Here is a 24294-nt window from a genome sequence, read left to right on the forward strand (position 1 = left end):
CAGTCTCAATCACGTCCAATCCATGAGCTGCTTTGATTGTTCAAATAGAACTCTGGAAGGGATGAATTTGAGCAGGGGTAGTAAGCAAGGTCTGTTTAAAATGCATTCCGCAGGTGTGGAAGCAAACACAAATGTCTGAGCACTTACCTTTGTGAATGCGCACGCTGTCCCGGCCACCTCCCCCTCACTCTCAGCGTCCCCTCTGACTACTGGGATGGCCCTAGTTCCCGTCCCAAGGGAACCTTGCTCTGTCTGCTTAACAAAACTTCAGGAACAGACATTTATTGCCCTGGCCGTCCTCATCTGGCAGAGCGGCCCCACTCTGAATTCCTTGGACCACAAATGGCTTATTACATCTCAGTCTCGTGACTCCCACCAGCATTCCAAGAGCTGTGGCCGTTGTCATCTCCCAGCCGCCTGTGGAGAAGAGCCATCAGAGTGTGCTTTCACTCCTCAGTGACTTAGGTAACCAGATGCTATTCTGGGGTCACCATCACGAGATTTATAAAAGCCACACGTCCGACCCATGTAAAGAAGAAAAGACTGAAGTCAAAGGGGACGAGAAGCACCAGTCACTTGGCCAGCAGGGCCCAGCTTCCAGTGTCCCTTGCGGCTATGAGCTGGAGGTCAGGATCCAAACTGAACAGGAGGGTGGGAAGAGGGGGCTGCCTGGGCACCTGAGATCTCACCGTCCGCACACTCCTGCTGTAGTAAAAACTAACAGATACGTGTTTAGATGATGTGCGAGGAAGCACATAGAGGAATAGCACTTAGGCAGCTTTAAGGCATGGAACGGGGTCATAGCCTGGCAGGAAGTGGGAGAGGTGCCCTACCTGGAAGGGAGCACCCTCCATGGGCCTCCGGTGGCTCCAGCATGATACGCAGACGGTGAGTGTGGGCTGTCTCCGTGCTTTCCCCCTTCTGCTTACTACATTTCAGAAACTATATTCTCTTTGCTAAGCATCCCTTAGTAACACTGGTTAAGATTTTCAGGATAAACAGGACATGCATTTTTTGGTAGTAAAATTTTAAAACAATAGTCATTTCTTTTATGTGTTGAGCATATGTTTCTGGTAATGAGTATGTAACGGCTGAACCTCAACTTCTAAGTGAAATAAAAAGTACAAGTGTCAAGAACGCTACGCACTTTACCCGCCACCACTCTGCTCCCTTCTAGTTTGTGCAGATGTTGTTCGGGGCAGTGGTTCGGAGGTCTTAGGTACTAAGTTTTTCCATTGGGGGTTCTGAGTTAAAGGACCTCAACTGACCTTTCCCCTGGCTTCTTTGCCCTTGTGTCTGCTGTGAATGGGAAGGTCAGCAGTACAGGGACAGAAGCTCTGGGATGTGCGTTTGGCGGAGAACGTGCCGCAGGGTCTAGAGGGGGGCCTTCCACGCAGCACAGCACGGAGTGCAGGGTCTGGGCCGCTCACCTGTGCTCCGACCCTTCTGCTTTTTCTTAATTCCCCAAGGTTCTTCCTCCACTGACTTTCTCCACTTTCGCTTGTATGGCAGTCCCTTCTATTCTTTTTTCTCCAGCTTATAAAGATCTTCGAAAGCAATCCTGTCTTTCCTAAGGCCTGCAAGATAAGCAGGTGCTCCATATAATCCCTCTTTTCTAGATGGGCAGCGAGTCCAGAGAAAGAGCGTAAGCACCGGCACATGTGATCTCGTGCAGACCTTCCGTGCAGCTTAGAGCAAGTGTTAATACTGGCTGCTTGCTGAAATCGGAGGAGTGAAGTGCTGTTGTTATTAAACATCCTTTGGGCAATTTTCTTCTTTTTGTACAGAAACATTGATTATGAGAGATCGGTGACAATGAAATACAGTTGAGAAAACAGGCTGTTTTCTTAAAAACGGACCACAAACATGCACACTGGTAACTAAGTATTTTTATTTGACATCGGATTCCAACCTCCTATATTTGCGTAATAATCACAACTGACCTCTCATGGTGAACCTTCACAACTGCATGCAGCTCAACTGATTCCCCTTTCACTCTCCACTTAAAATCCAACTCTTGCTTTATCGTAACACCAGGAAGGAAAGAGCTGCTGGTCCTTGAGAGCAAAATGGGGATGTGCGTTCATAAAACCTAGTGGGTGTGTTCTCCTCACGTCATGGTTTGTATGACACCATTTCGTTTGGTAAATAGGATAGAAAAGGGTAAGAAGAGAGATGAGGGTCTCATTATAAAAGAAACAAGAGTGCATTTCAGTGCCCCACGTGGTTTGAACTGCTGAGCCGGTAATGCTGTGCATTCTCTGCTGGGTAACTGCCAGGTGTCAGGGTCTAGAACCTGGGGCGGGTGGGGAGGCAGCGGGAGGAGGCTGCAGCACCGCCCTGCCAGCCCCTCCCAGGTTCTGGCTCAGGACAAGGTTCCGGGAACTTGGGTGAATGGCTGGACCAGGACAGGAGCTCAGGCTTTCAGACCCAGATTCTTACTACTAGGTGTCAAACTCATTTCCTGGTCCTCTGCATTAACTTTGGGGCCTGTGAACCAATGCTTTTTCAGGCTGAGTAATGTCAGAAACAATTCAGTTTTCGTGCATGAGTTTCCTCTGCACAACATCTTCAGCCTTGGTTGTAATTCCAACGGGGGCAGTTCTCATCTGTCACTCCACTGGAGCCTAGTGCACTCAGCTCAGAGCCGAGCTTGGGGTGAAAGCGTCAGTAGGGCTTTATGAACTGTCATTCACCTTTCATGCCGTTTCTCTCTTCACCTATAGCTGCCTGTTTTCAAATTTAATAATTAGGTCAATGATTCTTGATTTATTTTTAAAAGATAATACCAAAGACAGGTAAGGCCAGGGCAAAATGGTGCCATTCTGACATCCCACTCTGAAAGGAATTTTTTTCCCGTATTATACAGGGGACTCTAGCATTAACACTCAGACGTAGCCTTCGGTGTAAGGATTTAAGGATGGGCAGGAGGCGGCTGACGTGTTAAACACCAAGGACCCTCAACCGAGAACTTTCTCAGCTTCAAAATCAAAAACAATTCTCTAGGATGAATGGAATGATAATAATCGGTACTGAATTTTATAGGGGAATAATCCACAGTAGTTTTCCAAGTGAATGTAATAGAGCTTATTTACTTTTTTCACAAATAATCATTTTTTTCCTCACTGTAAAATTGGGATCTGTCATTTGTGTTACCTGGATTATCTACACATTAACATCTTTAAAACTACTGGGCTTCCCATGGAGAGGTGTAAATTTCTGTAAATCAAAGTTCTTGTTGAGCAATAAGTCGGCGGCAAATGAGGTAAATCAGAGGCATGGCTGTGGATGCCAGGTGCTGGGTCAGTTTTTGATGGCCATGGTCCAGAGGAGTGGATGGTCCGTTTCCACGGTCACGACACCAGATCCATCATAGGTATTGGAAGTACTGACCAGTGTTCCAAAACCAAGCATGTTGTTTGCTATAAGAAAACAATAAAACAATGTTTAGTGAGAGCCAACCTTTCTCCAGTGTGGTAGAACTTTGTCAACAGTTACCAAAAAGCAGTGAAGCCTATGCTTTGATATAAGCTACATACAATGTGGGACAGGTGAAACATAGCATGTAGGATTTTAAAATTGAAAGTTTCCATAACTTTCCAGGAGTTGGTTATTGGTTGTTAACTATTCTGGGATATATGCCACTCTCGGACAAAATTTCATTAAATTTTTTAATTTTTTTTCATTACCGATTGTAAAATCAAAACCCATTTTGTAATGTGCTACTTACTTCATTGCCTGGGTGCAATTATAATTTTTCTTGATGACTGAGAATTAACATTTTACATAAGTTATTAAACTCTATAAAGATGCAGTTTTAGCTTCAAGTCTGAATGATATGGGGCGGAAAGCTAATTACTCCAAAAAACCACGGGATTTTGGTTATATTTTTCTCATAAATTAAGAAAAGCCAAAATGAGCAAGGCTTGCTTTCTGTAAAATTAATAGAAACTTAAAGGTCGAAGCCGACTGTGAAATCTTGAGGAAGCCATAAGCTCGGCTGTAAAATGAGGCCAAGAGATAAGAGATAATCTTCTAACTACTTAATTAAATCAAAGTAAAGGCTTAGGAGTTAAGTGATATATATGTAATTGGTAAGTAAATTCTATGTATGTATGTATATATTCTAACAGGTTAGCTGGAGGTAATGCTTAGGCATTAAGGCATTAAGTTGAGGTAACCTCACTTTCTTTGCTTATGTAAGAGCAGTTCATCAACATGCCCCAAACTCATGACTGTCCTATACACATTCCATGATAACCAATATTATTCTCTTGGCTAAAATTCAAAGAGAAAAATAAATGGAGCCCCTTTCCTTTAAACAAAATGTAACTGAAGTTACAGTGCTTTGGGGAAATAACCGAATTATAATGCTCACTTCCCACTAGAGGGAGCTTGTTATCTTCCTGAGGAAATTTTGAAAAAGGCAATTTAAAAATCCAGATATAGTATTACAGGACAACGTATAATTAGTATTACCAGTTAACACACTTTACTTATTAAAACTCAAATTACTTATTTTTCAGAGTTGTCAGCGCCTTTACTAATGCAAACACAAAGTTATAAGGTAAAACCATACAAGAATACGGAGTGCGCCTCAGGTAATATTACCCTAATATATAATTCAGTGTAAGAAGCTCTTGCCTCTTCAATAATTTGGAACTTTTTTGAGATGAAGTTTCTAAATGATACTAATATGCACCTAAATTTACAAATCTAGACACGATTTTGTGGATAGTGGGTTAGGGTGGTGGTCATGGATTCATGACAAAGTCTATTTGGGATCTGTTGGAGAAAGAGGCCTTGGTTCTCCTGTAGGACAGCCTTGCTTGGGATCAGGTGCACACCCCACCTCCAGACATCTGGGCCAGGCCTAGGATTTCAAGGATTTTCCAATGGCCAACAAGGGAAAAGTTGGGGAACAGATTGAACACTGCAAAACATTTATTCATAAAGACAATTGTGAATGCTCTAGTGGGCCTGCTACCTTTACAGGGGAAACTTCCCAGTGAAGTACAAGATATATACATGCACAACCACCTGAATTTGACACAATGCATTTTAAGATTCTGGAAACTGATTAAAATCCTGGCTTTTATATAGGCTCAAAGGACAAGAGAACAAAATTATTTCTCTAGTTTGTAGTTGCATATAAATTCCTTTCTGCTTTTCTGAAGGTAGACTATTGATTTTGGATTATTAGGACTAGACACTTAGGAGATACATATATATCTAAGTGTCTCAATCAATCTATATCTATCTATCGATCGATCGATCGGTTTCCCTGACAGTAATTCTTTATGGGGAAAGAATGAACACAGTTTTAATCTCATCATGAGAGTCACCTCCCAAAGGCCCACCTCCAGATACCACCACGTTGGGGGCTAGGCTTCCACACAGGACTTTTAAGGGACACATTCAGTGTGTCGCAGTACAGTCAGAATTAATGAAAGGTTACAGTTAAATACATTTGCTAGTCTCCAACTTTATGGAAATTATAAAATGACAGAAAACTAAGATGAATAAGCTGAACTACAAAATCATGAATTTTAATTTACTATGTCACTACAATTATTTTGGAGTATATTCCTTCAAGTCAAAGAATCATGCTTTTGGAGCAAACCCTAAAGTCTTCCCTATAAGAAAAAAAAAATTTTTTTTTTTTTTTTGAGGAAAATAGTTGGAATTATGATTTGAACTCTCCTTACCCCAAATGTTGGAGGGTCAATTGTGAAGTAAAATAACAAGACTGGCAGACAGACAACTTCCCACAGATGGGAAAACAGATTATTTTCTTCCAGTTCTATTGATATATATTGATGCATACCTAGGAAATGATTATCACAATAAATTTAGTTAACATGTATTACAAATTTTTTTCCCTTGTGATAAGAACTTTTAGAATCTACTCTTACCAACTTTCAAATATTCCACACGGCATTGTTAACTACATTTATCATGTTGTACATGATATGCCCAGTACTTCTAGATCTAAGAACTAGAAGTTTGTGTTCACCTTCTCCTAATTCCTCCCCACCCCTGTGCCCCTGGCAACAAAGTATCTGAGGTCGGTATTTTTTAGATTCCACATATAAGTGAGATCATACAGTATTTGTCTTTCTCTGTCTGACTCACTTCATTTAACATAATGCCCTAAAAGTCTATTCATGTTGTTGCAAATGGCAGATTTTCCCCTTTTTATGGCAGAATAATATTTCTGTGTGTGTGTACCACAACTTCTTTATCCATTCATCCACTGATGGACACATTTCTTGGCTCTTGTGAATAATGCTGCTAGAGAACATGGTGTGCAGATACCTCTTCAAATAGTGTTTTCATTTCCTTCAGATATGTTCCCAAAAGTGGAATTGCTGGATCATAGGGTAGTTCTAGTTTTAATTTTTTGAGGAACCTCCATAATGTTTTCCAAAGTGTCTGTACCAGTTTACATTTTCATCAACAGCATTCATGGGTTCTCTTTTCTCTAAGACCATGCCAGCATTTGTTATCTTTTTTTGATGATAGCGTAAGGTGATAGAGCTCTTTGTGGTTTTGAGTTGCATTTCTGTAATGATGAGTGATGTGAGTGCCTTTTCATGCACCTGTTGGTCATTTGAATATCTTCTTTGGAAAAATGCCTATTCAGGTACTTTGAATGGATTATTTGCTTTTTTTTCTTTTTGCTACTGAATTTTAGGAATTCTTTATATATTTTAGATATTAACTCCTTATCAGATATACAGCTTGCCAATATTTTTTTCTCCTTTTCATACATAGGTTGTCTTTTCATTTTGTTGATTGCTGCTTTTGTTGTGTGGAAGGTTTTAGTTTGATGTAGTCCTACTTGTTTATTTTTTAATTTGTTGCTTGTCCTTTAGGTGTCTTAACAAAACATCATTGCCAAAACCTGGGTCAAGACAATTTTTCCCCTAGGTTTTTTTCTGGGAGTTTCATGGCTTCAGGTTTCATGTTTAAGTCTTTATTCCATTTGAGTTAATTTTTGTGAATGGTTTAAGATAGGAGTGAATATCCAATTTTCTCAGTGCCACCTATTGAAGAGATAGTCTTTTCTCAGTTGAGTATTCTTGGATCCCTTGGCAAATATTAGTTGATTGTATAGCTGGGGGGTTAATTGTATAGCTCTGGGTTATGTTCCTTTGGTTCACGTGTATATTTTTTTATGCCAGTAACATACTGTTTTGATTACTACAGCATTATTATATAGTTTGAAATCAGGAACTGTGATGCCTCCAGATTTGTTCTTTCTCAGCATTACTTTAGCTATTCAGGGTCTTTTGTGGTTCCATACAAATTTTAGGATTTTTTTTTTTTTTACTTTTGTAAAAAATGACATTGGAATCTTGATAGGGATTGTATTAAATCTATAGATGGTTTTGGATAGTATGGACATTTTAATGATATTAATTCTTCCAATCCATGAACATGGAATATCTTCCCATTTGTGTCTTATTCAATTTCTTTCATTAATGCCTTGTAGTTTTCAGCGTAGAGATCTTTGACCTCTTTGGGTAAATTTATTCCTAAGTATTTTATTGTTTTTGATGCTATTATAAATGGGATCATTTCTGTATTTTTCAGATAACTCATTGTTAGTATATAGAAACACTACTGATTTTTGTATGTTAATTTTGAGACCTGTACCTTTGCTGAATTGTTGATCTGTTTTTGTTTTTTTTTTTTTTTCTAAAGATTTTATTTATTTATTTGACAGGGAGAGACAGCCAGAGAGAGAACACAAGCAGGGTAAGTGGGAGAGAGAGAAGCAGGCTTCCCGCCGAGCAGGGAGCCCGATGCGGGGCTCGATCCCAGGACCCTGGGATCATGACCTGAGCCGAAGGCAGACGCTTAACGACTGAGCCACCCAGGCACCCCAATTGTTGATCTGTTTTTGGTGCGGCTGTTAGGATTTTCTGTATATAAAATCATATCATCTGCAAATTTACAATTTATTTCTTCTTTTCCAATTCTGATGCCTTTTATTTTGCCTAACTACTCTGGCTACGACTTCCAGTACTGTGTTGAATAGGAGTGGTGAGAGTTGGCACCCTTGTCTTCTTCCTTATCTTACAGGAAAGACTTTCAAACTTTCATCATTGTTAGCTGTGGGCTTGTCATATATGGCCTTTATTAGATGGAGGCACATTCTTTCTATACATTTGTTAAGAGTTTTTATCATGAATGGATGTTGAATTTTGTCAAATGCATTTTCTGCATCTATCGAGATGACCATATGATTATTTTTTTCTATTGTGATGTATCACATTTATTTATTTGTGTATGTTGAACCATCCTTGCATCCCAGAGATAAATACCACTTGATTATGGTGAATAATCCTTCTAATATGCTGTTGAGTTCAATTTGCTAGTAATTTCATTGAAAATTTTTGCATCTGTATGTATCAGGAATATTGGCGTGTAGTTTTCTTGTAGTGTCCTTATTTGGCTTTGGTATCAGAGTAATGCTGGCCTCATAAAAGGAATTGGGAGTGTTTCTACCGTCTCAGTTTTTTGGAAGAGTTTGAAAAGGATTGGCACTAATTCTTCTTTAAATGTTTGGTAAAATGCACCAGGGAAGCCATCTGGTCCTGGGCTTTTCTTTATTGGGAGATTTTTCATTACGGGTTCAAGCTCCTTACTAGTAATTCATCTGTTCAGATTTTCTATTTCTTCCTAACTAACTCAGTCTTGGTAGGGTGTATGTTTCTAAGAATTTTTCCATTTCTTTGTAGTTGTCTAGTTTGTTGGTGTAGTCTTCATAGTAGTTTCATAAAATCTTTTGTATTTTGGTGGTTTAGTTGTAATCTTTTTCATTTATAAGTTTTTTTGATTTGAGTCCTCTCTCATGTTGGTTAGATTTTAAAAATTGTTTTCCTTTTCTGTATTTCATTTTCTAATCTTTGTTTCCAATCTTTTCTTTCCTCTGCAGACTTTGAGCTCAGTTTGTTCTTCCTTTCCAAGTTCCATAGATATAAAGTTAGGTTGTTTATTTGAAATCTTTCTATTTTTTTTTTTTTATTTTTAAAAAAAATTTTTAAAGATTTATTCATTTGAGAGAGAGAGCAGAAGCAGAGGGAGAGGGAGAAGCAGACTCCCTGCTGAGCTGGGAGCCGAATGTGGGGCTCAATCCCAGGACCCTGAGATCATGACCTGAGCCGAAGGCAGACGCTTAACCATCTGAGCCACCCAGGCACCCCCAAATCTTTCTATTTTCTTGATGTATGCATTATAGCTATGAACTTCCCTCTTAGAACTGCTTTTGTTGTTTCCTATAAGTTTTGGTATATTGTGTTTCAAGATACTTTTTCTTTTTAAATTCTTCTTCGACCCATTGGCTGTTCAGGAGAATGCTATTTAAGTTCCATGTATTCACAAATTTTCCAGTTTTCCTCCTGTTAATTGATCTTTAGTTTCATACCACTGTGGGCAGAGAGGATAACTGGTATGATTTCAATTTTCTTGAATTTGCTAAGACTTGTTTTGTGGCCTAACATAGGATCCTAAAAAATGTTCCATGTGCTGGCTGTGTTCCCTGCCCAAGAGCAACTGTAGGATGGGCTCCACAGTTGTGTGGATTTGTTGGTCAGGCTTCCTAGACAGTTAGGACTACTATTATTCTCAGGAACAGGCATGGCTATGAATTAGCTTCCCTGATTGGGCAGGGCAGCAGAACAGGGGCTAAGGCCATAATGGCTTGTTGTTCAGGGACCCAAATCAAGCAGGACTGTGCACCATCTCTGGCCAGATGGGGTCACCAGCTTTGTTCTGCAGATGGGGAGAGCCACTGGCCATGTGCTCGGCTCATGTGCCACTGTAAGCAGGGCTGCGAGGTGGGCTACCTGGCTTCCCCTGTACTTTGGTTAGGTTCCCTGGTTGGGTGGGCAGAAGGCTGTACTCAGGAGGGGTCAGGGCTACAAATTCATTTTCCTGCTTAGGTGGGGTTGCTGTAAATGCCCCAAGGCTGGCAAGGCTCTTTTCTGGAGGTCAAACAGGCTATAGTCTTGGCTCTGCAGATGGGAAGGGCCGCTGGCTTGGCTGTCCACTCAAGTGCTGCTTAATTGGGATTGCAGGATGGGCTATGCAGATTCCTGGGAGCTATAGTTGGGTTTCCTGGTCGGTAGGTAGGTAGGTAGGACTATGAATTAGTTTCCCTACTTGGTTGGGGCCATAGAATAGGCCCCAGGGCCTGCAAGTCTTTTGTTTGGGGACCCAATCAGGCAGAACTGTGCACCAAGCTCCGTGGCCAGTGGGGTTACCATTCTGGCTCTGAAGATAGGCAACTTGAGTGCTGTGGGGCTAAACAGTTTCCCAGGGGCTCAGGCTTCCTGCACTGGGAGTTACACTCAGCAGTAGGTAACCCTACAAATTAGCTGTCCTGCTCAAGCAGAGCAACTGAACTGGCTCCAAGGCTGGTATGGCTCATTATGTGGTCCCAAATCAGGCAGATCGGTGCCCCACCAAGTTCCTGGTCAGACTGGGCCACAATCTTGACTCTGCAGATGAGCAAAACCACTGGCTGAGCTTGAATGCTGCTCTGAGTGGAAACTCGGTCTTCCAGGATCCAAATGTGATTGCTATAAACTCTGTTCCCCTTTTCAATCACAATCCGATGCCCAGTGGTCAAGCTGCACAATTCCCCCTTGATGTGAGACCTGAGTTTGGGCCTCTTGTGAAGTGACCCACAGTGCAGGGGAGCTGGATGTCCACTGTGGGCTCTGTTTCCTGTTGGAGAAACTGTAGGCTCCGGAATCCTCTCGGTGCAGTGTTGTGCTGGCCTGGGGAAGGAGCCGCTCCTCTTGCTCTTCTGATGCAGTCCGTCTTGGTCTTTGTGCTTTAGGCTCACCCCCATATGGGTTCTAGGATTTTTACAATGGTGTCTCTTCCGTGGATAACTGTTAGTTTCTTGTGAAGGGGACTGAAGTTGGGAATGACCTATGTTGCCATCTTGATGCCATCGCTCTCTCAAAATCTACCCCCAAAAACTTGTCCAAAACCTTGGCTGGCTTAACATTTATATTCAATTCAACATTTAGACAATTGAGATGTAGTGGTTTTTTTTTCCCCCCGTTTGCAGAAAGCAGAATTAACCATGGTTCTAAGATAACCCGTCATTCAGATCAAGTCCTGTTTTAACTAGAGACAAGAATATAAGTTACAGCTTGTATCAAATTATAGGAAACTATCACATGTGATCAACATAACCTGAAATTGCTGTGTCTGAGTGAAAGTGCAGTCTCAGCTGTGTGCCTCAAAGCCTGTGCCATCGACTGTTTTAAGGGCCGTTGTGATGTAACGACAGCAATATTGGCCAACGAGGGCTGGTTACGTTCCTGTTCCAGTGAAACGTAATACCTGATATATTGGAGAACACAGAAGCACAGCCTAACTTGTGGGTTTTCGTATTTTAGAGAAATAGAAGTACTTAAGAATAAGAGAAATGTTAACATAGATTTTACAATTTTCGTCCATGATCTCAAACTGTTTTCCTTCCCAAAGGTAAGGATGAGAGTTAGGCACGTCATATTCTGTTGCTTTACTGACATCCTAGAGTGTCTGTGCAAAGTGGAAACACTGAGGACTATACGGCAGAAGCTGGCAAATTGGTGGAATTTAAATTATTCAACCCTTCTTGCGTCACATGAGGGTAAGCAGGGCCATCTGTCCTGCTGTCTTGCTTGCCCTCCTCTGCCGGCCGGCCTAGTGGTCTGTGGCTCTTTTGAGCTGATTGACGGTGTAATAGAGGCCGTGGGGAGGCTTCTGACGTTTTAAAGGCCTGGAAAGCACGAGTGGGAAGGACTTGTTCCCTGTGCTCCCGGGTGACTGTTCTGCTCTGATACTTTGATGGAGGAAAGCTCTCCCTGTCAAAAAAAAAGTCTAAACCCTGTCATGTGAGGTTAGTGAGTCCGACCCAGGTTCAGACGATGGCTCTATGAGCTCCGTTTTCTCATCTATAAAATGTGGATAAGAATATCTACTTCACAGAGAAGCCGTATGAATTATCTAGTCAACAATCTAACACATGATAAGTATTAAAGAAATTTTCAGCTTCTTTGTTTTCTTCGGTCAACGAAGTAGGTCAAGGTTTCCTTTCCCCACATCAATAGTCTTTTAAAATGAAAAAGAGAGCTTGCCATGATTTGAACGACTAGCAAATGCCTTACTTCAAGTGATTAGTTTATAGTCAGCTGAGAGGTACGATGAGATAAACTTTGCCGGGCTGGTAAATCATTTGTTTTTATAAGGTATTTACTATGTTATCCTCTTTGCTGGACACTAGACCTAGAAAGTCAAGCCCAGCAGACCGGACAGAAGCATGGGGCCAGGATGGGTTGTGTATTCAAGCAGGAAGTGAATCCGTGGGCGAGGGGTGTCACACACAGGCCTGACGCCCGTCCTGGCTTCCTAAGAATTTGGGGGTTGACACTGGTTATTTTGTAAAAATAAGTAAATTATAAAAAAGGCAATGCCAACATTTCTTAAACTGATGAAATTGAAGGAGTCAGAGAAGGGAGTAAACGTGCTTTGCCTGGGAGATGCTAGACAAGAAGGTGATATCTGAGATGGGAGTAATTCTCGTTCATTCCACACATCACCTGAGCACTTAACAGTGCACCACGTGCTCAAGGTACAGCCGGGTTTTATCTGCAGTTTACAGATGGGGAAAATGAAGTTGAGAGAGGTTAAACCCACAGGCTCTGATAATGAAAGCTGTTAGAGACACGTTACCAAGGGAGGCTAAGGCAATTCTTTGAAGAGTTTTAAAGAGAGAATTGAGGCTGCTGTGTTCCCTAAAGTAGGGAACTGTCAGCAGCCTGATGGACTAGAGTAAGTGGGCGATGCCGTGAAAGGATGGAAACCACTCTAAACCTTAAATGAATACCATATATACCACACAGAAAAATGTTTAATGACGCTCTCATGGTGGATCTCAAGGTTCCCCACCATTCGGGAACATTACGTAAAGTTCTGGGAGAATACTGGACATATCACTAACTATTTCAGACGTAAGGGCACCACCGTATGCTCTACTTTCATCATTTACTCTCTGGAGAAGCTTAGCTGATTTGGAGAAATGCTGTTTATTAAGAAAATGTGACAGATTTCATCAAACTATACTGCCTCTGAAATCAGTTCACTAGGATTGGTCTTTACCATTTCAATTATTTGAACTATAGATTTAAAACAGGTATTTACAGACATATATGTTTGGCAAACTTTTGATTTAAAAAATTGCTAATTTACCCTGTCCTAATAATAATATCCTTTCCAGAATTCCTGTTTTAAAGTGGTTTCCTATAAAACAGCATTTATACTTAATGGTTGTTCTTAAAAATTATCAAAAATTAAATATTGCTTTTTCACACTTTCTTGAAGGCAGAAACTCAAACTAGTCCTGGTATAGAGCTGGAGAATACCTGCCTTTCATGTGTATTTATTGGAATCTTAAAAAAAAAATATACAAGTTGGAGAGCATCTGAATAGAAACATATCCAATTATCTGTATCAGCACTGTTGAACAGAAATATGTGATCCACACATCTAACTTTTAATTTTTCATTAGCCACATTAAAAAGTAAAAATGGATAAAATGTTTATATATACACACTTGTGTTATTTTTGTTGAGATACAATTAACATAGATTATATTAGTTTCAGATATACTACATAATGATTCGATATATATATATATTGAGAAATGATCACCACAGTATGTCAGTATGATGTCCATCACCACAAATAGTTAAATATTTTTTTATGTGATGAGAACTTTTAAGATGTACTCTTAGCAACTATAATACAATATAGTATTAGTAACTAAACTCACCATGCTGTACATTACATCCTGATGACTTGTTTTATAACTGGACAATTGGATCTTTTGATCACCTACACCCATTTCTTCCACTCCTAACCTCTGGCAACCATGAACCTGTTTTCTCTACTGAGGGATTCTTTTTTTTCTGTCTCACTTATTTCACTTAGCATAATCCCCTCAAGATCCATCCATGTTGTTGCAAATGGCAGGATTTCTTTCTTTTCTATGGCTGAATAATATTCCATTGTGTGTATATGTATGTACACACACACACATTTTCTTTATCCATTCATCTGCTGATGGACATTTAATGTTTTTCCATTTCTTGGCAATTGTAAATAAGGCTGCAATGAACATGCAGATGTATATATCGTTTCAAGTTAATGTTTTTGTTTCCTTTGGATAAAACCCAGAAGTGGCATTGCTGGATCATATGGTAGTTCTATTTTTAATTTTTGTCGGAACCTCTATAGTGTTTTCCATAGTAGTTGCACTAATTTACATTCCCTCCAGCAGTGCATAAGGGTTCCTTTTTCTCCAAGTCCTTGCCAACACTTGTTATTGTCTTTTTGATAATAGTCATCTAACAGATGTGAGGTGATATCTCATTGTGGTTTTGATTTTCATTTCCCTGATGATGAGTGAGGTTGAGCACATTTTCATGTACCTGTTGGCCATGTGAATAATTTTTTGCTATTAAATTTTATGAATACTTTCTATATTTTGGATATCCCTTATCCAATATAGGATTTGCAAATATTTCCTCCCATTCAGTATGCTGCCTTTTCATTTTGTTGATAGTCTGATGTAGTCCCATTTGTTTATTTTTTGCTGTAGTGGCAACCTTTGATTTTGGTGTCAAATCTAAAAAATCATTGCCAAGACTGATGGCAAGTTGCTTACCATCTCTGTTTTCTTCTAGGAGTTTTATGGTTTCAGGTCTTATTTTTAAGTCTTTAATCCTTTTTGAGATGATTTTTGTGAATGATGCAAGATGGAGGTCCAGCTTCCTTCTTTTGCATGTGACTGTCCAGTTTTCCCATCACCATTTATTGAAGAGACTGTCCTCCCATTGCAGATTCTTGGCTCCTTTGTTGTAATTTAATTGACCACGTATGCACAGGTTCATTTCTGGGCTCTCTGTCTGGTTCCACTGGCCTGTGTCTGTTGTTGCTTTTTTTTTTTTTTTTTTTGCCAATAACACAGTGTTTGGTCAATGTAGCTTTGTGATATATAGGTTGAAATCAGGAAACATGCCTCCAGGTGTGTTGCTGTTTATCAAGATTGCTTTGGCTATTTGGAGTCTTCTGTGATTTCATACAGATTTTAGGATTGTTTGTTCTATTTCTGTGAAAAATGCCATTGGAATTTTGGCAGGGATTGCATTGATCTATATAGATTGCTTTGGGTAATATGGACATTATTAATTCTTCCAATCCATGAGCATGGCATATCTTTCCATTTGTGTCTTTTTCAATTTCTTTCATCAAAGTATCATTTTCAGTGTACAGGTTTTTTATCTCCTTGGTTAAATTTATTACTATGTATTCTTTTTGATACAATTGTAAATGGGATTTTTTAATAATTTCTCTGATAGTTTGCTATTAGCGTATAGAAATCCAACAGATTTTTGTATGTTGATTTTGTATCCTGCAACTTTATTAGTTGTAACAGTTTTGTTTTTTTAGAGTCTTTAGGGTTTTCTTTATATAGTGTCATCTGCAAATAGTGACAGTTTTACTTCTTCCTTACCACTTTAGATGCCTTTTATTTCTTGTTGCTGTCTAATTGCCCTGGCTAAGACTTCTGATACTCTGGTGAAGAAAAGTGGTGGGAGTGGGCCACTTCATGTTCATGTAATCCAGTATATCTAAAATATTGTCATTTTAACATGTCATCCATATACAAAATTATTTTTTAGATATTTTACATTCCTTTTTTATACTAAGTCTTTGAAATCTGGTGTGTATTTACAACATATCTCAGTTTGAACAAGTCAATTTTAAGCATTTAACAGCCGCATGTGGCCACTGTATTGATTGGACAGTACAGATCTAGGTTATTGAAGCAGAAACCATACTTATGAATCAGTTATCTGTTTTTTCAGGGAACAGTTATCACGGGACTGCAGATATGTATTCACAGAGTCTCAGGTTATAAAGGGACTATTAAATACAAGTGAGCATGTCAAGTCTTTTAAAATTATTTCAGCTTAGGACAGGAATGGATCAACAGACACTTGGACACTGGGCATATGCTCAACAGTAAGAAAGATGGGGTCCTCTGCCCTTTAAGTTAAAGGCTAACAAAACTAGACAAGAAAACCAAAAATGTAAAATCTAAACAAACCTAACAAAATTACCAGTAGAATACATCCTGTGTTCTACAAGGAACTTAGTAAGCAGACTCCTGCCGGGACATGTATGAGATGGTTTTCTAACTAAAGTCCTTGCTCTTAGTCATCACCTGTCCTCTCCACTCCTCTAAGTTCCCTAGCCGATTTTGCCATTCCCGCCTGAAAGAGTAACTGATGGAACCTAATTGCTTATAACCTCGCTGCCTCCTACCCCAAACATCTCTTGGCCTGGTATTTAAGGCCTTTCCTCAAATGTCTACTTTCTCCCATATAAGCTACTTGCCAGCCACCACATGCTACTTGCTATTCCCTTAACAGATCAGGAACTTCCTACAAGAAATTCTGATGTTTCTCCTCCTCCTGGAGCATATCCCATCTGCTATGCTTGCTGTATCCTTTCAGTCTGAAGTCAAACATCACCTTCTAGCCTGGATAGCTCTCTTTGATTCTCTACCCACTGCAGGCCAAATTAATAATACACACACAAAGAAAGACATGCAAATGTAGAAAAATGTTAGCAGTTCTACATCTGGATGGAAAGTATAGAGATTTTGCTGTTCTGTTCAATTGAGATTTTTTTTAATATTAAAATTCAATGTTAAAATTTGGGGGGAAGTTAGGAAAAAAAGACTAGGAACTCGTGAAGGAAAGTGCCTTCTCCTTGCTTATCTTTACTTCCTCAAAAGCTGAAGTGATGCCGTTAGGAGAATCAAGAAATGCTCCTTGATTGGAAGTGCATTAAAATAGACCTGAATTGAAGAGAACGTGCACCGAATTTGGGAAGCAGGCATGCAGCCTGTGGTATGTGCATCAGTGGCTGCCTGGAAGGGCCTCTACAGGGATGCTGAGCAGACAGCCCAGTACAGGGCACAGGCTGCTGCTTCGTCACCTTCCTGAAGCTCACCCAGGACAGCCCTGACTTACACTTATTGACATAGGAAGACCTGAAAATTAACCCAAATTATGCCTGGTGCCTGGAAAAATGGTAAGAGCAGACGTCTTCATTGTGATAGCAAGCCCTCTGCAGTGCTTTCTTGTAGGAAGTTCTCTCTCCAAACCCTGACGAACTGAAGCCGCCTCCCGAGGTGGGCCCTGGTCACCTCTCTATCCTGATGACCAATCCTTTCTTAAACTCAAGTGTCTAAGGAAGGGCTATTCTAATTCTCTACTTGAAAGTGGTTGCATTTATCTTTGTCTCTCTCAGAAGTCACACCTTGCCCTTGGATGAGGGCTGGAAGTCATTGGAAGGCTTCTGATGTCCATTATTCTTCCCTCTCCACTCAGCCTGCTGTCCCCAAAACAATTTGCTTGGAGGAACCAAGGCTATTTATGCCAGTTAGAAAAGGTTTCCCAAGCACTTTCAAATGTTCAGGCTTTTCTAAAACATGTTATTTTTCTTTGTTAAAAAGAATTCCCTAATGTGTTATATCATTAGCATGTTCTACTCAAAGGGCCCACACTGCGGTTAAAGAGCGCATCAGAACTGCTTTACAAAAAAAAAAAAGGACCGTCCAAATCCATAAAATGTGGCCTATTTAATTGTTAATGATGAAATGAATGGTCTGTGTAGAAATGGCCCAAGACTTTCAGTGTGGGAAGTCCGTATCAGATTTAAATCTGTGTGCACAGACAGACTTTGGCCTGTCTCCCGAACACACAGGCAAGTGTGATGATTGCGGCTGTGGCAAAGCTGACCGTTCCCGACGAAGGTTCCCATCCCAGTTCGTGACTGACTGGTGGGAGAACCCTGGGCAAAGCCCTTTAGTACTGCTGGCCTCAGTGTCATCCCCGAAAACAGAGTTGACCTGCCCACCGCAATATTCTGACTTCTGCTAAAAGTTCTTCAGGTGACCTTAGCATCCATTTGCAAAATACCACTCGGACCTATCTTTTGTTATCTTGGATACGGCTGGCTGTGGACGTGGATGAGGTATGTAACGGTTTTTGACTTCTCTGTGAAAGTACTGAAAGTTTGTATTATTGTCATCATTTCATCTGCACCGAGGAAGCTTTAAAGGGGCATTTGCTTCTATCCTTCAACAGAGATTATTGTAGGTACATCAAACAAATGGCAACAGCATAGAAAAGTGAAGAAAGAGAAGAATATGGGAGGTGGCATCGTGTAATCACTTAATATGAATCTCAAACCCACAGGTGACATCTGCACAGAATAAGCTAAGAAGACATAATCTGTGCTCTTTATAATTTACCAAGTCAAATCAGATAACCCCAAACAACAACAAAAAAAAACCCATAGAATATCCTGGGAGGAATAAGGGGTAATGAAGGACCGTTAGCAACCACCGTACCTCCTTATCCCTGGAGGAAGAGACTCGGCGAATGGCACGTGTGAGGCTGGAAAAAATTGGTGGCACCCCCCCCCCCACCAAATAACTGCTTTGAAGGACATTTATTCATTTAAATAAGATCAGATTAAACTAGCCTATAAACCAGCTTATTCATAGCTCAGGCATAAGATGACCTGTCATCTGTAACAGGATAGATGCTGTTGGTGAAGGTACCTATTAACCTTAGATGGGTAGGACCTGGATTACAGCTGCCACCTTGAGTATGGACAGAAACGGCTGAAGCATGGAAATCAAAGGGCAATGACACATTTTGGTTTGTGACATCAGAAAGGCCAAACCCCAGGTGGCTGTGGAAATAAAGCTCTAAAAGGGGATGAAGGCCTGGCAAGTCTACTTTATAGCTGACTAGTGCTGTTCTTGAATGCCAGGTCAGACAAAAACGCTTTCTGACATAGTTAAAAATAAATTTCTTACAATCTTTAATGCCAAGCTAATATAGGTTATAGAAGTTTGGTGAATATGATGTAGTGATTAAATTAAGCAATTCTTCTATAATGCTGGACTGTCTTCATTTTTAAACAAGTAAAAGAAAAATTGACATTTCACATTATAGCCATTGATCACAACTGGGAAAATGTTTATGCATATACATTTAAAAAATGAAATAAAAACAACAGAATGACTGACATGGATTTTTGTACCAGAAGGAGGAACCATATAGGAAGGAACACCATCCTTGGATCAAAGAACAGAAGGTATATTAAACAGGTTATGTATGAGGCTATAAATATATAAGGTTAATAGGGTTTTTTGTAAAAAAAAAAAAAAAAAAAAAAAAATCACATATGTTTACACATACCCTCACACAAAAACACGCCAATATATGAAAAAAAAATCTATTTCCACCCACTAGGCAGATTTAGAAAAACCACAGCATATATTGATAAATTTCAGGAGTGAAGTTTAAGTATGGTTAGAAGTTGCTATAGCTGGGAAGATCCAGTCAGATTAGGCAGAGGACTCTGAGTCCCTGAGTTTACAAAAGCTCATGGAAATGCTTCTGAGACTCTGGCTCCACCTTGGTAAATGCAGCCAGACCAGCTGTTCCTTGGGGCTGCTGCCTTGCTGATGAAATGTCCACTTTTCTCCACAAGGCTCCCTGCTGCCTGTGTCCCTACACTGTCCCCTGAGCTGTGCTTTGGCTCGACCACCTGCTCCACCCGAGGGACGGAGTGGACACAGGGACTCTGCCTGCCTCCACACACCCTCCCATGCTTTACGCTTGACTTCAGCTCCCTTCTCAGTGGATGAGCTTTCTGGTATCTCTCCCCCTGATATGGGGACTCCTAAAAATGAAATCCCATGGCCACAGTGGCTTTTCACTTCTTTGTTGAAAAGTATTTATAAAACAGAAAGAGTAGATGGATGTTTACTATTAAGCAGAGTTCATTAAATTATGTGGCTGTTTTTAGAATAGAATTTCATTTAGTGAGAGTCTGACCACTGTCTTTTAGGAAAAACAGCATTTGATTTAAGTCAAATGTTTTAGTGTTAACAGATACGATTTGTGGTATCAACGGTAATAAAACAATGTCTCAGACTTTGTCCATAAACCCATAAATACATATGCTTGTTCCTACTGTATTTCATCATGACCGGTTTTCCTTTTTAATTTCCCCTTACTGGTATACAATGATAATATTTCATATTAGGAATAGCTAGCATCTTCCTATATGAATATTCTATGAGCCTGAAAATATTACATTCTTAAAAACCAGCTACTTTAATTCATAATTAATATATTTCTTCCTGCTCTAGTTATCATAATCAATCCATTTTTCAATATTCATACCATGGATCCTTTCCTGATGACAACCTGAACTCTTTGAACTTTCTTGGCATAACTATTTGCATGAAAAGTTACATATTATCCAGGTCTCAAATTGGTAACTTTCTGTTGAGCATGTGCTACACCAGCTGTGGGGTGGCGGCAGGCACAGTCTGTCTTGGACATGAAATGATGTCTTTTCCTCCAATGACTTGATCTCACTTCTTCTGTCACAGAATCTCTGAGAGGGACCTTAGGTAGCTCGTTCAGTGGTTTGCCACAGAGAGTAGTGGAGCTGCCCCTGCTTTAAGCAGTTCAGGTGCCAGGTTCAGAGCCCCGACCCCTGGCTTTAACCCACTCAGAAATGAAGGGGGCCTGAGGGAACTTGTCGGGGCCTTCACAGCTTCAGAGACTATGGACCAAGAACCACTGGTCGAATACCCAACCCCTTTATTTCAAGACTGGGAAACCAGTTTAAGATATTTTATCAACGGAACGATGCACAGCATACACATTTTATCAAGTGAAGGACAAAAGTCCTCTGCCTTCTGCTATCACAGAGTCAAACTAGGGAAGTTAACACCTTGGAACACCTTCCAGACCTCTTTATAGACCGGCTAAGCAGAGTTAAATGATTTGAGTTGCATGCCAAATATTTAAATTGCTTATTTTTCTTTCTAATGCTTAGTTATGAAACTGAAGAAAGGGATCCTTAGAGACAGACCAACATCCTGGGCTTCAGACCAGCCACAAAACTGATGCAGAGGTTTCTCATCCCTTCTCTTTGAGTAGCTACAGAACATGGGCATGAAGTCCTTACCTGAAACACTTTGTATTTTCTTATTTTAAGAATGCACTGATTCCGTCTCTAAAACACTATAGGGGTGCTTTTCCTGCCCGTTAGCCACTGGCCAGTGGTATTAAGAGTCTGGACCAGGAGGAAAGAGAAAATGATCCACAGGCTTACGACCAAGGACACGGTTCAATACCTGGCTTGTAGTAAAAACATTTTGCTACATCTGTAGAAAACACATTAGATAAAAAAGTGAATCTGAGGGAGGAGCAAGATGGTGGAGGAGTAGGAGACCTGGATTTCGTCTGGTCCCAGGAATTCAGCTGGATAGGGATCAAACCATTCTGAACACCTACAAACTCAACAGGAGATCGAAGAAAAGAATAGCAACAACTCTCTAAACAGAAAAGCGACCACTTTCTGGAAGGTAGGACGTGCGGAGAAGTGAATCCGAGGCGATATTCGGGAGGATAGACAGCGGGGGAGGGGGCCTCCGTCGTCCGCTTCTGGCAAGTGATAGAGCCGCGGAGCACAAAATCAGAACTTTTAGAAGTCGGCTCCGCTGAGGGACGTCACTCTGGTGGCAAACTGGGGGGTGGAACCCTCGCGGGACAGTGTGGTCTCGGGACCCTCGGGGTCACAGGAAGTCCGGGGGTGCCTGAGTGCGGCAGAGCTCCCAGGTATCGGAGCGGGGAAGCCAGCTGCAGAGACGGAGCCGAGGCGCGGGCTCTCAGCTTGGGGTTGCCATAAACCGTATTCCGCGGCACAGTCAGGCCACTGCTCCTCCAGCAGGGACCCAACAAGCGGCAGATCCGGGGAGACTCACCTTCCTCCCCTGGGAGGAGCGGCGCGGGAGCGCACCGCAGGGATCTGCTGGGTTTGGAGACTCCACATGGGGTCGGGTGTCAGAGATACAAACGCTCGGTCACAGGCCGGGTGAGCATGGAGTGCGGCCGGAGACCGGGGAGACGGGAGTGACTGACTGCTTTTCTCTGGGGGCACACTGAGGAGCGGGGCCCTGAGTTCTCAGCTCCTCCGGGGCAGAGATTAGGAGGCTGCCATTTCACTCTCGTCCTCCAAAGCTGCACTGAAAGCTTGCAGGGAACAAAAGCTCCCGAGAGCAAACCCGAGCAGATTACTTAGCCCGGACCGGCAAGGGTGGGGCAATTCCGCCTCCGGCAAAGACATTTGGGAACCACGGCAACAGGCCCCTCCCCTGGAAGATCAGTGAGAACAGCCAGCCAAGACCAAGTTTACTGATCAATGAGAACGGCAGAACTCCAGCGCTAGGGGAATACTGCACATGGAATCCATGGCTTTTTTACCATGATTCTGTAGTCCTTCAAAGTTAATTTTTTTTTGAATTTTTCTTTTTCCCTTTTTCAACCAACATCTTATCAATCCCTTTTTTAAAAATTTTTTATTTTTCATTTTTAGAGTCATATTCTATCCCTTCATACTAGTTACCCTTATTTTTGGCATATATATATAAGTTGTTTCTTCTAACAGATCAAAATATACCCTAAATCTCTAGTGTATGGCTTTGTTCTAGTCTCCTGCCTGATCACATTCTCTCCCTTTTTTTTTAAAATCCTTTCTTTTTTCAACCAACTTATCAATTCCTTTTATAAAATCTTTTATAATTTTCATCTTTACAGTCATATTCCATCCCTTCATCGTATTAACCCTTATTTTTGTACATATATAAGTTTTTCTTTCTTTAAAATTTTGGGAGGCACTTTCTTCTAACAGACCAAAATACGCCCCAAATCTAGTGTGTGGCACTGATCTATGCACCAGCCTGATCATATTTCATCATATTCTGTTTTTCTGTTTTGTTTTGCTTTTGTTTGTTTTTATCTTTATTTTTCTTTTTTCTTTCTTTCCCTTTCTTTCCCCCTGGTTTCAGGTCTTTTCTGATTTGTTTAGTGTATATTTTCTGTGGATGTTGTTACCTGTTACCATTTTTTTTGTTCTCTCATTCATCTATTCTCCTCTGGACAAAAATGACAAGACAGAAAAAATCACCTCAACAAAAAGAACAAGAGGCAGTACCGACTGCCAGGGACCTAATCAATACGGACATTAGTAAGATGTCGGATCTAGAGTTCAGAATCATCACTTTAAAGATACTAGCTGGGCTTGAAAAAAGCATGGAAGTTATTAGAGAAACCCTTTCTGGAGAAATAAAAGAACTAAAATCTAACCAAGTCGAAATCAAAAAGACTATTAATGAGGTGCAATAAAAAATGGAGGCTCTAACTGCTAGGATAAATGAGGCAGAAGAAAGAATCAGTGAGATAGAAGACCAAATGATGGAAAATAAAGAAGCTGAGAAAAAGAGAGAGAAACAACTACTGGATCACAAGGGCAGAATTCGAGAGATAAGTGATGCCATAAGACGAAACAACATTAGAATAATTGGGATCCCAGAAAAAGAAAAAAGAGAGAGGGGGGCAGAAGGTATTTTGGAGCAAATTATAGCAGAGAACTTCCCTAATTTGGGGAAGGAAACAGGCATCAAAATCCAGGAGGCAGAGAGAACCCCTCTCAAAATCAATAAAAATAAGTCAACACCCCTACATCTAATAGTAAAACTTACGAGTCTCAGAGACAAAGAGAAAATCCTGAAAGCAGCTCAGGAGAAGAGATATGTAACCTACAATGGTAGAAACATTAGATTGGCAACAGACCTATCCACAGAGACCTGGCAGGCCAGAAAGGACTGGCATGATATATTCAGAGCACTAAACGAGAAAAATATGCAGCCAAGAATACTATATCCAGCTACGCTGTCATTGAAAATAGAAGGAGAGATAAAAAGCTTCCAGGACAAACAAAAACTAAAGGAATTTGCAAACATGAAACCAGCCCTACAAGAAATATTGAAAGGGGTCCTCTAAGCAAAGAGAGAGCCTAAAAGCAACATAGACCAGAAAGGAACACAGACAATATACAGTAACAGTCACCTTACAGGCAATACAATGGCACTAAATTCATATCTTTCAATAGTTACCCTAATGTAAATGGGCTAAATGCCCCAATCAAAAGACACAGGCTATCAGATTGGATTAAAAAACAAGACCCATCGATATGCTGTCTGCAAGAGACTCATTTTAGACCCAACGACACTTCCAGATTGAAAGTGAGGGGGTGGAAAACCATTTACCATGC

General features: G+C 40.7%; 1 protein-coding gene across 11 annotated transcripts in view; it reads right to left on the reverse strand.

The window, feature by feature from the left end:
* Positions 1-1871: 1871 nt before the first annotated feature.
* TPK1 (thiamin pyrophosphokinase 1) overlaps positions 1872-24294 on the reverse strand; it is a 338615-nt gene continuing 316192 nt past the window's right edge. For all 11 annotated transcript variants that reach the window (XM_078059678.1, XM_078059685.1, XM_078059677.1 and 8 more), the window contains one exon: positions 1872-3422. In XM_078059678.1, the coding sequence (XP_077915804.1) occupies positions 3304-3422 (119 nt within the window). In that variant the 3' untranslated portion in view covers positions 1872-3303. The remainder of the gene's footprint in view (positions 3423-24294) is intronic.

The sequence above is a fragment of the Halichoerus grypus genome, chromosome 12 (assembly GCF_964656455.1).
Source record: "Halichoerus grypus chromosome 12, mHalGry1.hap1.1, whole genome shotgun sequence".
Classification (NCBI taxonomy): domain Eukaryota; kingdom Metazoa; phylum Chordata; class Mammalia; order Carnivora; family Phocidae; genus Halichoerus; species Halichoerus grypus.